The sequence below is a fragment of the Taudactylus pleione genome, unplaced genomic scaffold (genome assembly GCF_031769625.1).
Source record: "Taudactylus pleione unplaced genomic scaffold, aTauple2 ptg000010l, whole genome shotgun sequence".
Taxonomy (NCBI): Eukaryota; Metazoa; Chordata; class Amphibia; order Anura; family Myobatrachidae; genus Taudactylus; species Taudactylus pleione.
This window is the reverse complement of record NW_028284413.1, coordinates 10,828,286-10,844,681: the sequence shown is the minus strand read 5'-3', so window position 1 is coordinate 10,844,681 and position 16,396 is coordinate 10,828,286. Positions and strand designations below refer to the sequence as shown.

The following is a 16,396-nucleotide window of genomic DNA, read 5'->3' as shown; positions in this document are numbered from 1 at the left end:
CTATGCAGCCGGAGATACTAGACAGTAGACAGCTGGAACGTACAGGAGGATCAGCGTAGACTGGGACAGACAGCAGGGATCAGAGCAGGCCAGGATGGATAAGTCATCAGTGCAGGCCGGGACAGACAGAGGCACAGCAGTCACTGCAGGCGACACTCAGCACATGCACTCCTGTGTATGATATGAACACCGCAATACTTCTGGCACAAATCTCCGCCGGATCTGCTTCCTCCCTCACTGCAAAATCTAGTAGCCAGGCAGCAAAACCTGGTAGCCATGGCGACCTGGCCCCCGGGATTTGTCTAGCCCTGAACTAACAAATGTAGTCTGAAAGATTTTGGTCCAATCATAGTCTAAGTCAAGCTGTAGATCACGTTCCCAATCTTTAGTATATTTAGGGGAGTTTATATAAGCTTTAATCTTAAAACTGGAGTCTATACTTATTAATAGTTGTTTATAGAGCATGCACTTTGCAGAGGATATTTGGTTATTCCCATCAGTCTTGCAGATCCTTAGCATAGTGTCCAGGTAGTAAGGCAGGAGATTGGATGTTACAAATAAAACAGTTGTCTGATTATTATAAGTCACAAACAGCTCTGACACATAGGGCTTATTTAATGATGCGAGCTGCAGCTGCTGCGGGAACTTCTGCGAGTCCTCTCGTATTTTTAAAGCGGCATTCATTTTAAAAGCAAAAACCGCTTTCCGCAGCGTCTGCAACTCTCAACCTATTACATAAACCCCATAGTCTTTAAAAACTGTAACAATACACATAATTAGTCTCTCTAGATGGGACTGCTTAGTTGTTTTGATTCGTATTTGTGGCCAAACTAATTCCACTTAATGCATTTTTATCCAAAACAGTCATGTGAATTTTCTTTTCAGGCAATCCACATTTGATGTGCTATTTCAGGGGGATCGCTGTAGCGCAGCCTTAACATAGACTCCCACATCTGTGTTGTACTCTTGCAAAGTAGCCTTGGTACTGATTTAGAGCTATTCGGAACTTGGCTTACCATATGACTCTGCAAAATTATTTTCTAAATGAGCTCTGTGAGAGGTCACATAACTGTAGCTTACAAATAAATAACTTGCAGCTCATTAACATAGTTCCATGATTAACCCTTTGAGTATGCAGTACTATAAAACTGGTTTACTGAAGTAACTTATCTATTAACAACATACTAAAAACCTTACACAGAATATTTTGACCTGAAGTATAATTTGTCCGTGTTTGATGAAGTGGTGGCTTCTGGGAGAGCTGTAGTATTTCATTGAAGTTTATTTTTAATTATTATTATCTGCCTTATACAGCCAGATGACGTGTGGCATCACGTGCTTATTTCCAGTGATTGCTCACGTGTAGGCTTTAGAGCATGAGATTGCTACTATTGAACGCTTAACCGCACCCTCTCTCAATTTTGCAAACTATATTTTTTAGTTTATATCCAAACTAATATCTTGAACGTTTGGTCATTTGTGCTATTAGCATAATATAGATGTAGAGATACACTTTTAATCAGCATATGAAAAACAGCATTCCTATATATTATTTGCAGGATCTGATATTGGCAGATTCTGTAGTTATCCATTACTCTTTTCTGTGACTGCCTTAAGGGGGGCATCCACTACACGATTTTAGCAGGCGATTGAACGATAACGACATCGTTATCGTTCAATAGTTTATAAATAGTTTATAAATCGTGCAGCGTTTGGTCGTTAACAATCAACGATGCGCGCTCCCGCTGGTTGTTTGATCGTCTCGTCAGTCGACCGTACATGGAGGTCAATTTCACTTGATCTATTAAAGATCGTTTGCAAATCGTTCAGACAAAGATAAAATTTCAAGGGAAAATCGTTTAGAGATTGGACAGGGAGTAGATCGTCTAGTGGATGTGCCCCTTTAGTCCACCTCCCTCTTACTCACAGGTGTTTAAAGTTCTCATACATTTCTGTTTGTTAAACTGTGGCACCCTAATGCACTTCAGGGTCCTTGTGGATTTCCCTCTAAACTTCAAAAGGGCCACCTATTCAATTTTTTCTCAGTAATAAGTTAAAATGATACTTATTAAAAGCAGGGGTCGTCCTCTTTGACTACTACATTTTCTAAGCTGTTGAAAACAAATCTTCAGAATAAGCAGGAAGAAGCTTGTGGCTGCTTAGAGGGCCTCATTTGGTCATAGTACTGTCTGCTGTGCAGCAAATACAAAAAATTACTGTAATGCATGCCATACATATAACAGGCCGATCCACGATGGGTATCTGATCAGCAGGCTCCATTATCTGCGACTAATCAGGGGATTGGCAAAATCCAGCATGTTAGAATTCCCAGACTCAATGGGCACTATTCTATTCAACGCAAAGGGAATAGCGCCGGCAATCAGCTCCCAGAGCTATTGAATTCATTTGCGCTGCTAAGCCCGACTAAGGATTTCTTCTCTCATGCCTCCGGGGATGTGAGCAGAAATCTGACACAAGTCCAGGCGCGATACAGTTTTGTGCCCATCGCGCCGGGAATTTTAGTCGGAGAATACACGTTCTCGCGCCTAAACACCTTGTTTACAGTGCTAGAACAAGCCTTCCTCTACCTAACTTCTCGCAGAATTGAATAGCTCTGGGAGCTCATTCGCGGCGCTATTCACTTCGCGTTTAATTGAATCGTGCCCATTGAGTCCGATGATAATTGTGTCAGAATCGGCAAATTGATTTTGTCCATGATGTTGGAATTTGCAGATCACCCGACCCTGTCATCGGCAGAACTGGAAATTGACCAGTTAAATGCTAGATTTATGGCCAGCTTAAGGTGGGTGTAGAGATTTCAAGCTGTAAGTAGTTTATGTGGTGGTTTGATTTAGTGAGTGCTAGTTTTAATGGAATACAAATGGTATGCTGGCGTTCGGCATCCTGTCTGTCAGAATCTCTATGCCGGCATCCCCTATGCCTAGCCCTAAACCCCAGTACTTACCTTTCAGGATCCCGGAGGTCGGGATGCCGGCACCGGTATTCTGACTAGTGTCTGCATTCTGGCGGCCAGAATCCTAGAGGTCGGGATATTGACCACATCCCGTTTTAACACAGGAGCTGTTTTAAAAACAAAAATAAACCAAAATAAAAATAACCTACATTTTAGTGATGCATTTATTTTTTATTTTTTTAGATTTGTGTTTTTACGAATACAATCTTGTTCTGATAGCAAGCGTTTAATGGTGACATCTATGAGAGATGCTGACATTTCTCTGCTGCAAGTATGTGCAGGTGATTGTATGGGTCTAGTTGCACTGGGGTTCCGGTTTCAGTCTGAGGGTTTTTTTATTTTTTTATTTCTTTGTCCCGTTCTTTTGTTTTGTTTTTGTAATTTGCTTATTTTCTTAAATGGAATTATGTACTTTTGTTTCTGTGCTGTATTTTGTTTTCTCTGAAATCCGATAAGTGGATATTTGTTATGTTTTGATAGTCTGTAATGTTTTTGCGCAATTCTGATTCTGATATGTATCCATTTATATCAACTTTATTGTACAGCACGATGCTTTGTATTTGTACATCCCTTTTATGAGTCAATCTAATTGTTTTGAAGAAAAAAAAAAAATGGTAACATTGATTCTAATTTGCACTGTTTTTAATATGTGCATGTTAAAAGCAGAAACCCACCATCAAATAAGTATGAACAAACCCAAACAATTAATATTCCTACTAGAAATACATTAATTAGCATTAAAGCTTTCCAAATATTGGGTATTTATGATTTCAGAAGATTTTATTAATATGGTTTCCAGCTGCAGATAACTTTGTCGGGCACATTAAGCCTTCTCTTTTTTTTTTTCTGGTACAGCTATATTTGCTAAAACAGCAAATACTGGGGGTGATTCAGCAAGGATCGCAATTATAAAGCTGCACGCAGGCATCTTTGAAATTATGTCCTTACTATTATGCAAATACAGCAGGAGGTGTATGACACCCCTTGCTGCATTTGCGATCCCAGCACTGTGACAGAGGTTGCAGGCTGAGATCACTATCGCGACCTTCGATGGTGAACGGCGCAGGGCCGCCAGCCCGCTGAGTAAACCTAATCGGGCCCACTGTGCCTGCTTATGTGACTGTAATGCAGGACTCGACCAATCTCGGGGGGACAAGGCCACAATGGCTACCAGATTTTGCTGCCTGGCTGCTAGATTTTGCAGTGCGTATAGTATTGCTGTGTTCATATCATGCACAGGAGTGCATGTGCTGAGTGTCGCGTGTGGTGACTGTTGTGCCTCTGTCCGTCCCGGCCTGCACTGACTGCTCCTCTCCATCCTGGCCTGCTCTGATCCCTGCTGTCTGTCCCAGTCTACGCTGATCCTCCAGTACGTCCCGGCTGTCTACTGTCTCCTATCTCCGGCTGCATAGAGCTCTCCGGTAGTAGGGTCTATGCGTGGACAGGAATTGCCTAGCGGCTTCAGAAGAGGGGTAATGGTGTGACCATGAGGGGAGGCGGGATTTGTTGTACTTTCTGGCACCATTATTTTATGTGAAAAGTGGTCCGTTATTACTGGAGGGTGGGGGGTAGAGCAGTAGAGCTGTGCAGAGCAGTGAGGGGGCCTCCATTTTAATGTATCCATTCAACTGTGACCATTTTGTGGACTGTATAGTGTGTATAACAGTTGGATAACACACAGCTGTGCTCCACACTCACTCCTGTAATTTTTTCATGGGGGGGGGCGGTGGTCTGGCTCCTACACTTTCATCCTGGCTCCTAGATTTTTGAAAAATGTGTCAAGCCCTGCTGTAATGTACAGCATTTCTTTTTTTTTTTTTGTGTATTTGCTAAAACTTGTGGGCATGTGCAAACCAATAATTTTGGTCACAAAAATGTTAAAACCTTTTTTTATATTTAAAAGATTTTATATGTACAATCTAACCTAAGACATAATTAGTGCAAATGAGCAACTCTCAGACCTAGACCTAATCAGAACTGGGGAGGAGACACACGCTGAGTTTAGGCACCACTAAGGGAGGGTTGGGGGGCGGGAGAGAGAAGAGTAGGGGTTGGGTACTTACTTGCCCTGTCAGGATCTTCTCCCTTCGGGCTGCTGGTGTCGGGATAGATATGAACCGCCGGGACTTCATACCCATTCCCGTCCCTATATTTCTCTTTCATCCACTAGGGGACACTGGAGGTGCTTACACTGGGGTATAGAGGCGTGGATAACTGGAGCCGGTACTTTAATTAATTTAGAAGTGTGAAGCTCCTCCCCCTCTATGCCCCGTCAGCCCTCAGTTTAGAAAATGTGCCTACTAGGAGCTGGTCACAATCCGTGTGCTCCAGCAACACATCTATTTTATTTATTTATTTATTAGGTTATTTTATAGCTTCTTTTTGACACTTTTAGGTACCCTTCGCCACCTCTGTAAAGGTGGGGTCCGGGTACCTGGCGCCCTGTCCTTATAGAAGGCAGGAAGGAGTGCACAGTGCTTATATAAAAAGCACTGACAGCTCCTTACCGCCACAGCACATTCTCAACAAGAAGAGAAGTGCTGAATGCTGCTTACTGCTGTTACAGTGGCAGTGGCGCGGGGCAGCAGATTATATGCGCTACAAGCGCAGCCAACTCCTCTAACTCTCCCTGCTGTACACGCGCTGTGGCGCGCGGGGGGGAGGTCAATGGCCACAGAAGCCATCTTGTAAAGCCCTTTAGGGCATAAAGAATGGGGCGGAGCTTAAAGGCAGCGCGGGTCTCTATGTGGCGAGCGGCTGTATAACAGCAGGGCTGTTGTTCTTTATTACACAGCAGCTCATACTGCATCTCTGTACAGGAGATTGCAGTGTAAGAGACACAGAGGGCTGGATTCCTCTCCTGTGCTGCAGGACATGTACATCCCCTGATTACATCCCTGGTAGGGAGGCTGTAAGTAACGGGGGTGTAAGTGCAGGGGAATCTGATTTGTGGGAGGGGGGTTTCTCCTCTGTGTCCCACAGCCTTCTTGTTTTATCTTGTCTGTGTCTTTTCTGTTTTATGTTGTGTTTCTTTGGGTGACTGTGTACCATGCCAACAGAACCAAGGCTTCTCAAAAGCTGTTTCTGTTCCAAGTGTAACAACAAACAGACCAAGCCACATGCCACTGGGTCCACGTTATGTGATGCTTGTATAACAACTGACTCACAGATGACGATTACTAGCTCTTCTGCTCCGCCATGGGCCACTGACGTGGTAGGAGTTATGTCAGACTTATCGGAGGTGACTGAGGCGCGCAGGTCTCAACCTCCCTGGGTAGCTGACTTAACCAATCTCTGCTGTTTATGGGAGGCATACTGTTTGGCACAGAATTGGAGAAGATTGTCGCTACTCTGGCAGCTTCTAAAGCAGTGGGTCTACCTTCAACGACTACCCCTAGAACTAGGCAGTCGTCGTTTCGAGCCTTTCGTCCGCAAGGAGAAGCGACAGGTCAGTCTTACGTTAGACGACCCAGTTCTCGTGAGAGACTGCAAACTAAGATCTTGGGCAATCAGATGTCACGACAAAAACTCGGCCTGATGGGGCGGGCCTCCCCCTGGGGAGTCCCAGGGTGGGAGGCCGTTTTCTTTTCGGATACCTGGCATCAGACAAGACGCCTGGGTCCGAGAAGTGGTCTCTTGAGGGTACACCCTTAATTTCTGGAAGAGTCCCACGCAAATTTTTTTTGCACAACTCCTCCCTCGTAGTCTGCCAAGGCCTTTGCCCTCCAGCAGGCCATTTGTTCCCTGCTGAGTTAAAGGGAGATAATCCCAGTTCCATGGATCAACAAAGAAAGGGTTATTATTCCAATCTATTTTTGATCCAGAAACCCAATGGGTCCCACCGGCCTATACTGAGTCTGAAAGGCCTCAACAGACTTATCCGGGTGCCCAAGCTGTGTGTGGGAAACTCTTAGGTCAATTGTTCTGGCAATGGAGCTGGGGGGATTTTATGCTGTCCTTGGACATTCAGGATGCGTATCTGCATGTGCCAATTACGCCTTCCCACCAAAGGATTCTACACTTTGCTGTTCTGCAGCAACATTTCCAATTTCAGGTGTTGCCGTTTGGTTTGTCAACAGCCCGTGGGTCTTTATCAAAATAATGGCAATTATGACTGCCTACCTCAGGCATCAAGAAGTCAGAATACTGCCATACCTGGATGACCTCTGATAGTGGCACAGTCTCCAGAAGTATTACGTCATCATCTCAGGCTGACGATTGCCTGCCTACACAGACACGGCTGGATCATAAATTGGAAAGAGTAGTCTCTTTCTCCAGTACAGCAGATGGTGCACTCCCGGATTCTCTGGCACAAAACTTATTTCTGCCAGGAGACAAGATTTTGGCCCTTCAATTACGGGTTGGCAGATTTCTCCACATTCAGACGGTGTCTATCCACTCAACGATGCAGGTCCATGTTGTCCACCTTCGACATGGTGGAATATGGTCAGTTCCACTCCAGACCACTGCAACAGCTGATCCTCCTCCGATGGAGCTGAGAGTACCAGTTAATAAAGTCAGATGATCCGTCTTTCTTCAGAGGTTCGGCTTTCCCTCACATGGTGGCTGCAGATGTTTTGTCTGAACAGGAGTTACCCCTTCTGGATTCCAGATTGGGTGCTCCTCATTACGAATGCCAGCCTCCACAGATGGGGCGTCACACCTTTCAGGGAAGATGGACGACCAAGGAGGGTCACCTATCCATAAACATCCTGGAACTTCTTGCAGTATTCAGGGCACTCATTCAGGCACAGGATATACTAAAGGGCAGGTCTGTCCAGATACAGTCCGACAATGCGACCGCAGTAGCCTACCTCAACCATGAGGGAGGCACGCAAAGTCTGGCCGCCATGGCGGAAGTGACAAATATTCTGGTCTGGGCAGAACGTCACCTTCCAGCAGTATTCATACCTGGAGTCCTCAAATGGGAAGCTGACTTCCGAAGTCATCAGGATATTCACGCCAGGGAATGGGCTCTTCATCTGGATATCTTTCAGATCCTAGTGGACCAATGGGGACTACCAGAAGTAGACCTCATAGCCTCAGGCTACAACCACAAGGTCCTCAGGTATGGGTCCAGAACCAGAGATCCCTCCAGACGATTTTGTGGACGCTCTAGCAGTGAAGTTGAACTTCAAGCTAGCGTTATCTTTTTTTTTTTTTCCTCCGATCTCCCTCCTCCCAATGGTCTTCAGGAATTTTAAGCAGGATGGCGGAACAGTAATACTGATAGCCCCTGCTTGGCCCAGACGCCATTGGTCCACAGACCTTTAGAGTCTCTCCATAAACACTCCATGGCCTCGTCCTCTAAGGCCAGACCTGTTAACACAGGGTCCCTGTCTGCATCCAGACCTTCCCCATCTGTATTTGACATCATGGCTCTTGAATCTTCCATCTTAAGAGCCAAGGGTTTTACTACTTCTGTAATTCAGACGATGCTTAGGGCACGGAAGCCTTCCTCTGCCTGCATCTATTACAGAATGTGGCACTCCTATTCTCAATGGTGTAGTCATAATAAATATGTTCCTGAAGTGGTTAGGGTCTCACGAATGCTTTCTTTTCTCCAGGCTGGGTTAGATCGGAGTCTCCGCCTGGCCACCTTAAGAGTTCAGGCATCTGCACTCAATTTGGTTTCAGCAAGGAATTGTCCCGCTGCCTGATGTTGGGACATGTTTTCAGGGTGTTCTGAGGGTCCAACCTCCCTTTGTCCCTCCGGTAGCTCAGTGGGATTTGTCTTTGGTTCTCAGGGCTCTACAGGCTCCACCATTTGAACCCCTGAAATCAGTGGACCTTAAGTGGTTGACAGCGAAGACGACAGGTTTTTCTTCTTGCTATCTCCTCTGCCTGCAGGTTCTCTGATTTGGCAGCCCTTTCTTATTGCTCTCCCTTTTTTGATTTTTCATGATAGAGCTGTTCTTCGTACCAGGGCGGGTTACCTTCCTAAGGTAGTATCCCACTTTCATGTAAATGAAGGAATAGTGGTTTCAGCCTTCCAGTCTTCAGACCTCTTTATAGGTGAAGCTTCTCTGGATGTGTGCATGTCCTATGGATCTACGTGGATCGTACAAACTCCTTTAGGAAATCTGATTCTCTTTGTGTTGTAAGCTGGCCATCCTCGCTTATGACAGCCAAACAGACAGACTCTGGCTAGATTGCTTCGTATGACTATTTCTCAGGCTTACACACAAGCTGATCTCTCTGTTCCAAACAAAGTGACAGCACATTCTACTCTATCTGGGGGGGTTTCGTCGTGGTGCCTCTGCTGAACAATTGTGCAAGGCAGCCACGTGGTCTTCGTCCACACTTTTCTCAAATTTCACACCTTTGATACTTATTGCCTCTCAGGATGCTTCTTTTGGGCGGCGGATTCTCCTTTCTGCTAAGCAGGAGCGTCCCCACCTTTAAGGGAACTGCTTTGGGACATCCAAAGCAGTTCTTTTTCTTCGAGGTCCACAGGGCACCCAACCTAACGCACCTGGTGTTATTGGGTATTCTTTTTTTTTTTTTTTTTTTTTTCAATGATTCACTCTTAAGGTGCGTACACACTTGCCGATATTCTGGACGACTTAACAATATCGTTCAGTTGTTCACTATATCGGGCAAATTGTACGCAAAAACAATGAACGATAATGATCAACGATGCGCACTCCCGTAGGTCGTTGGTCATTGTTGTCCATCACCCGAACATGCAGGCCAACCTGACGATATTGTCAGGTTGTTGCATGTTCGAGGATGAGTGAGTAGTCTAGTGTGTAAGCACCTTAATGCTGGCCATACACCTGCACGATTTCTGGCCGATTGCCCGATTTTCGACGAGTCCTTAGGATGGATCCTGTGAAAATCATGTATTTTTGGAGTAAGATACGATCCGATGCACGCTCCCGCAGCTTCTAAAACTGATCGTAAGATCAGATGTGCAGCACATATGTTCCATCCTTTAGTGTGCAGATCGTACCGTTTTTTTTTTTTTTTTTGTGAATGCGATGCATTGTGCGTCCAATCAAGTCATTTCAATGACTGTTTCACTGATGAGCGCGTGAGGCACACGATCGATCGTACAACAGATCCTGTGCTAAGAAAGACAACAAATATGCCGCCGGGACTGCCAGGGAGCTCTGGGGAGTCAGATGATGAATCTGATCTGATGCTGGTCGCGCAGGTGTATCACCAGCTTTAGAGTGTTTCTGGTATACAATTGTCTTTCCTACTCCTGCCTTGGGCTTGGTTACAAACTGAGTGCCTGTAGCCAGGGGTGGGGTATATATGGAGGAGGACCTAGTGCATCCTGGGAGCTAAAGCTTTTAACGGTTTGGTGCCTGGATCACTCCAACCACATACCCCAATGTAATTCCTGTGGACCCTATGGACCTCGAAGAAAAATAGTTAACAAAGGTATGTTATACTATAACTGTTATTATCCTTATAAACTTACAAAAGGAGCGTGGTTATTTATATGTGGTAATTATACAATTAGCCCAGTTTTAGATTTTATAGGATTGATACACAAATATATTTATGGATATATACTATGGCTTTATAAATACAACCGGTTGTTTCTATTTTATAGATTGTGTTGAATATAAATATAAGCTTGATATATTTTTTTATGCATTAGAAAATAAAACATTTGTTGTGCATAAGCATCCTTTTATATCACACATATCCGACTTTGTGATTTCAAAACTAATGGCGCAAATCATCCTTAAATAACATTTACTCTGTCACTATACGCTGACCAATTAGGTAAATGTATAAGGAAAATTTTCTTATTTTCACAGGCATATATAGGTATTTTTTGCTGCTGATTGCTATAAATATCTATAGTGTATCATATATTTGAAGAGAACTAGCGCTTGAACAAGCCCTTTTTTCTTTAAAAAGGACCCTTCTTATTTTTACTTATCCGTATATGTCTAGAATGTTTAACAAAACTATTAATGAACAGCCACTTTTGTTTAAATATTTTGATACGTTGGATTTTGCTGTAGAACACTGTTTAGTAGCACTGCCAGTCTTTTTACATTCATGCCTTAATCCTCCTCCTATTCTGAAGAGCAATAGTGGTAAAAGTCAGATCTAAATGTGTATGTTTGCATAATCTACACTAAAATTGTGTTTTCTATTTAATGTTTTTATATTCATGTATTGTAGAGGTTCTCAATCTCTGTACTCAGGACCCAACACAGTTCATGTTTTCCAGGTCACCCAGCAGGTACACAGGTGTATTCATTACTCACTGACACATTTTAAAAGATCCACAGATGGAGCTAATTATTTCACTTGTGATTCTGTAAGCAGACCTGGAAAACATGCACTGTTTGGGGTCCTGAGGAGTGAGCTTGAGAACCTGTGATGTCTTATAACTCTATACCAGGTCCTGAAGGGAATTTCATCTGAAAACAGGGGTTCATTTAAAATCTTGGTGCTACAAGTACAAATTTTCGGGTACCCATACCAGCCAATCGGTAAGCCCCATAATCCTCATTGGTAATGGATTTTTCTGTGGCTCTGTTGAATTAAATATTCTTGTGTAACTCTGCTCTAGGTCACTACTTTTTGATAAGGTGGTGTATGTCATTATCCAAGAGCAAAAACATACACGCAGTGTAGTACCCTATCACCTAGATATCTACCACACCTTATACGATTCATACTTCTGTTTGATTTGCTAATGGAAAACTACACATACACAGAAGTGTCCTCTTGCCCCTGATTTATTGGAAGAGGCTAAAGTGAGCCTTATATTAAGAGCTAACGGAAGTTAATTGTAGGCTGGTTGTAAATGGTTGGTGGTAGACTTTTCTTGTGACGCTTTACATTTTTTTGGTAATAGTCTCTAGTACATCTCTCTGCTCTTAAGAACACTTGTAAATACGGAGTAGTCTCTGGAAATTACAGTAGGTATGCACCTTTATGTAGGCTGGTGCAAAACAGACGTGTTTGGGGTGCGCGGAGTGTGCATCATTGAGTCCCATTGTATAGAAGCATTTACTGCATGAACAAGTTGTAAGTCTGTTAATTCTTAGTTGGATTTATGATCCTTTCTGCAGGCTTAAAGCTCCATTTTCATATTTCATCCTGGAAATAACCTGATTCTACTGTACATGAGATTAATTTGTTTCCTTTTGCTTACTGTGTATGACTACAGGTGTTGACAAGCGAGGATTTTCCAGGATCAGAAACCAGTCGGAGTGTGCCAGCTCACCCCCAAGTGTGGATAGGAAGCGACAGCTTTCAGAGTCCCTCAGTGAGAGTATGAATAACGCACAATTTATAGTGAGCCCAGTGCAGGCTGGAACCACAAGAGGTATTTAAAGTGAATTGCTCTAATATCTGCATTATTCTCAAGTGTTACAGCTGTAACGGATACTTGGAACTGGCAATTGCTACGTACAGATTTTGGTGCAACTACAGGACAGTGGTTTTAAATCCGTACTCCATTGATGGTTGTGTACTTGCTGAGCATTTTGACAAATTTACGCTCAGTCTTGTTCTATCTGTAGGCACATTACATAAGATAAGCTGGGCATCCACTAGACAATTTTCTGTCTGATATCTGTCCAATCTGGCTGGTTGGAATGAAAACCTGGTAATGTATGGGAGCAAATGACAATCTGCTCTCAAACACTGGAAAATAGCCAAAAATGGTTGTTCAGACAATTTGGTTAAAACACACAAATGTAACCAATTTGAACAATTTTTTTTTTTCAGTGTTTAAAACCATATGATCGACTGTCATTTGCTCCCATACATTACCAGGTTATCATTCCAACCAGCCAGAGTGGACAGTTATCTGACAGAAAATTGTATAGTGGATGCCCTGCTTAACACTGATGTGACTAATAATATTGTCCTACTTTGTATAAATGTGTTGATCAGACTAGACCAAATCAGCATTGTTCCCTTGTATGACCATGGTAAAACTAAAACTTTCTGTGCATTTTGATTGCAGCTTGACACTGATTCTGTTTCATTCTTTCTATAGTGTTTTATTAGGAATATTGTTTATTGTTCCTTTTAAAAAAACAAAACCCTGCATCTTTAATTTTGCTTTCTACTCTATAGTTAGTTGGAGACAATACTCAGTATGAAGGTAATTAGCACTTACTGGTGGTAATTTATGGTGCATATTTTTGGTTCCACAGGTACAAATCGCAGTACTGGCTCCACCCCCAGTGATAAAAAACGTAACAAAGGACGGAAGAGAAACATCTTTGAAGCTTACTTGTCCGTAGAGGAAGTATCTGCAGGCCTGAAAAGAAAAGAACTGATTCAAGTATGTAAATTATAGTAATGCAATAAGTTGCTGCATTGGTACATCTCTGTTCACTCCCCCCTCATCATTTTTCAGTGACCATGTAGCAGAGAGGGAAGAGGTGGTAATGATGCTTACAGGGCTAGAAAATATATTTTAAAATGGGAACAAAGGGGCAGCCTGGAAGAAACCATGTGGACGGGAACAGAGCTTGGTTGAAAGAAATAAAGGGGATGGAGTTAGAACAGGTGCGGTGTAATAAGTAATTTATATGATAAATGCTTTGTTACAAAAGGGTAGGCTAGCTTTAAATGGTGTTGGAAGATAATTGAGATATATTGGGTGAGTCATGGCTGCTAATGAATTTGGGAGATGATGGAATTATTGTAAGTTGAAGGGCAGCAAAATAAAATGTGGTCCTACTTGTGGGTATTTTTAAGGCCAGTATCCAATTAGCATTGGTAACTTACCACTCCTAATGGATCCCCTGTGGGCTCTCCAGTTAGCCCTGAAGTCCGGCCCACCGCCAACACTTATCGGAGCGTTGTTTTTTTCGGGCCTGATGTGTCCCGAAATATAATCCCTGAAAAGTGCTGTATTTTTGCCGCCGTGATGGCAAAAACACATATGTCCATGAAATTAGCATGGATCCTATGTATTTTCGGCTGAATAATCCTCATACAGTGATAAAAAAAACATATCAGCGAAAAATCCTTGTTTTCCGACCTTGAAAATATATCTAGACAAATTAAATACTGGCGTAACTATTCAACATGTAATAACTCAAAGGAAACCTGTTTACCTACTTTAGGGTCCTATAATTTTCTTACTGGCAGAACTTGAGGGAAAACTATGCTGGATTTAGTACTAAGTAATAGAACTAACTAGAGGGAAAGTGACGCCAGACTTGGTAATGGAGCAGTTGCATATAATGTACAAATTGAAGGCTCATAGAAACCATATATCTCTGATGGGAAAACTGTACAGGAACCTTACAAAGGTTTCGGACTTTAATAGTATTGACATAACAACCCATTTGCAATCTTTCACCTGAAAACTGTATAATACAGCTTTAAAATCCAATCCAACCACCAGTCGTTTCTGTTCATTATTTAATGGTGTGTTACGCCACTAACACTTTGAGATTGATCCCTGCCAATAACATGAACAGGCGTGTGAAGATAACTCGTGCGTCTCGTGGTTCCCCCAGCAATTCATGCCACGCACTACACAGTGACGTGAAAGTTATTGTCCCTTCTTGATTTTCATCTATTTTAAAATGGTCACAATTGTTTCAGATATTTAAACAAAATTGAATACAAGACAGACAACCCAAGTTAATTTTGTTTATTGAAGGAACCAAATGATCAAACACCTCACCAATGTAAAAAATGAATTGCCTCCCTAAAGTTAACTGGTTATGCCACCTTTAGCAGCTACTTCTGCAATCACATGCTTCTGATAACTGGATATAATTCTTTCACATCGCTGTTGAGGAATTTTGGCCCTCTACTCTTTGCAGAATTGCTTTAATTCAGCCACACTGGTGTGTTTCACATTTTAAGGTCCTGCCACAGCAACTCGATTGGATTCAAGTCTTTGACTAGGCCACTCCAAAATCTTAATTTGTTTCTTTTGAGCCATTCAGAGATGGGTTTGCTCTTGGGCTTTGAATCGTTATCTTTCTGCATAATCCATTTGTGCCTGAGGTTCATATCAAGGACTGATGACCAGACATTTTCCCTCACAATTTTCTCTTAGAGGGCAGAAGTCGCCTAGGGTCCTGAAGAGGCAAAGCATACCCACAGCATCACACTACTAACACTGTTTAGCTGTTGGTATGCTGTTCTTATTGTGGAATGCTGTTAGCTTTACACCAGATGTAATGGGACCAACGTCTGCCAAAAAGTTCAAATTTTAACTCCTCAGTCCACAGAATATTAGCTCAAAATGTTTGGGGTTGTCAATGTGTTGTTTTTTTTTTTTTGGCAAATGTGAGAAGCATTTTATGTTCCTTTTGGTTAGCAGTGGGTTTCTCCTTGAAACTCTCCCTTGGATACAATTTTCCTCCCCAATCTCATATGGTGGAATCATGAATGTTGACTTTAACTGAGGCGGGCTAGGCCTCCAGGTCCTTATATGTTCCTCTGGGTTCTGTTGTGACCTGGATGAGTTGTCAATACACTCTCGGAGGAATTTTGACAGTCCGGCCACTCCTGGAATGATTCACCTCTGTTCCAAGTTTTCTCCATGTGGCAATAATGGCTCTCACTGTGGTTCGTTGGAGTCCCAGAGCCTTAGACATGGCTTTGTAACCTTTTCCAGACTGACATATTTTAATAATTTACTTTTTCATCCCTGCTGGAATTTCTTTTTATTTCAGCATATTGATCTGCTGATCTGCTTTTAGAGACCTTAAGTGTCTAAGTGATGTTTAGATTCAACAGGGATGGCTGATTGTGTTTAGACTAATTAAACCCGTTTATCAATTCAATTTTGGTTCATTGATGGAATGAAAAATTAAGGGGCAATTACTATTTCATGCAGGGCCATTTAGTGTTTGATACCTTTTTTTTTTTCCCTGAAATAAACGAAGTGATCATTTTAAAAACTGTATTTGGAGTTTGCTCAGGGTGTATTTTGTTAAGAACTGAGAAAATTAAGTGTGAAAAATATGGCTAAATAGAAGAAATCAAAAGGGGGGTGGCAAAACTTTTAAGCCGCTGTACGATCTGCTTGTACAGCCTTATCACCACTGTTAGTATATGAGTAATATAGTCCTATATGAGCAGGATGGGATCACAATTGTCTAGGCATGGAACTGTCAATAACGTTGTGGGATACCTGTAACTTCCAGGTCAGCCTGTTTGTGTTCAGAAATTGAACGCTGTTAGTTTGATGCTGTTAGTGTGTGGTCCTCCAGGGAAAAATTTTAAAAACCAAATTGCTTTTTTCTTTTTTTTACCTCTTGTTTTCTGTCAGTGTAGGTATTGGTTGGCTGCCGTGGCCATCCATACAGGTGATAGGTATACATGACTGTAAACACTATTCTCTGGAATTCTGTAACTTTGAACATTACAAGCACTGCAGAGATAGTTTGTTGTAGTATTTGGTCAATCCACCATTTGGATAAAGTGCAGAAGATGCCATGCATTCTATATGGTAAC

The 16,396-nt window shown here is 42.5% G+C and overlaps 1 protein-coding gene across 2 annotated transcripts in view; it reads left to right on the top strand.

The window, feature by feature from the left end:
• The window catches only part of DIS3L2 (DIS3 like 3'-5' exoribonuclease 2), a 393,579-nt gene that overhangs the window by 18,909 nt on the left and 358,274 nt on the right, over positions 1–16,396 (top strand). For both annotated transcript variants that reach the window (XM_088467467.1, XM_088467468.1), the window contains 2 exons: positions 12,123–12,281; positions 13,120–13,250. In XM_088467467.1, coding sequence (XP_088323593.1) covers positions 12,123–12,281; positions 13,120–13,250 — 290 coding nt within the window. The remainder of the gene's footprint in view (positions 1–12,122; positions 12,282–13,119; positions 13,251–16,396) is intronic.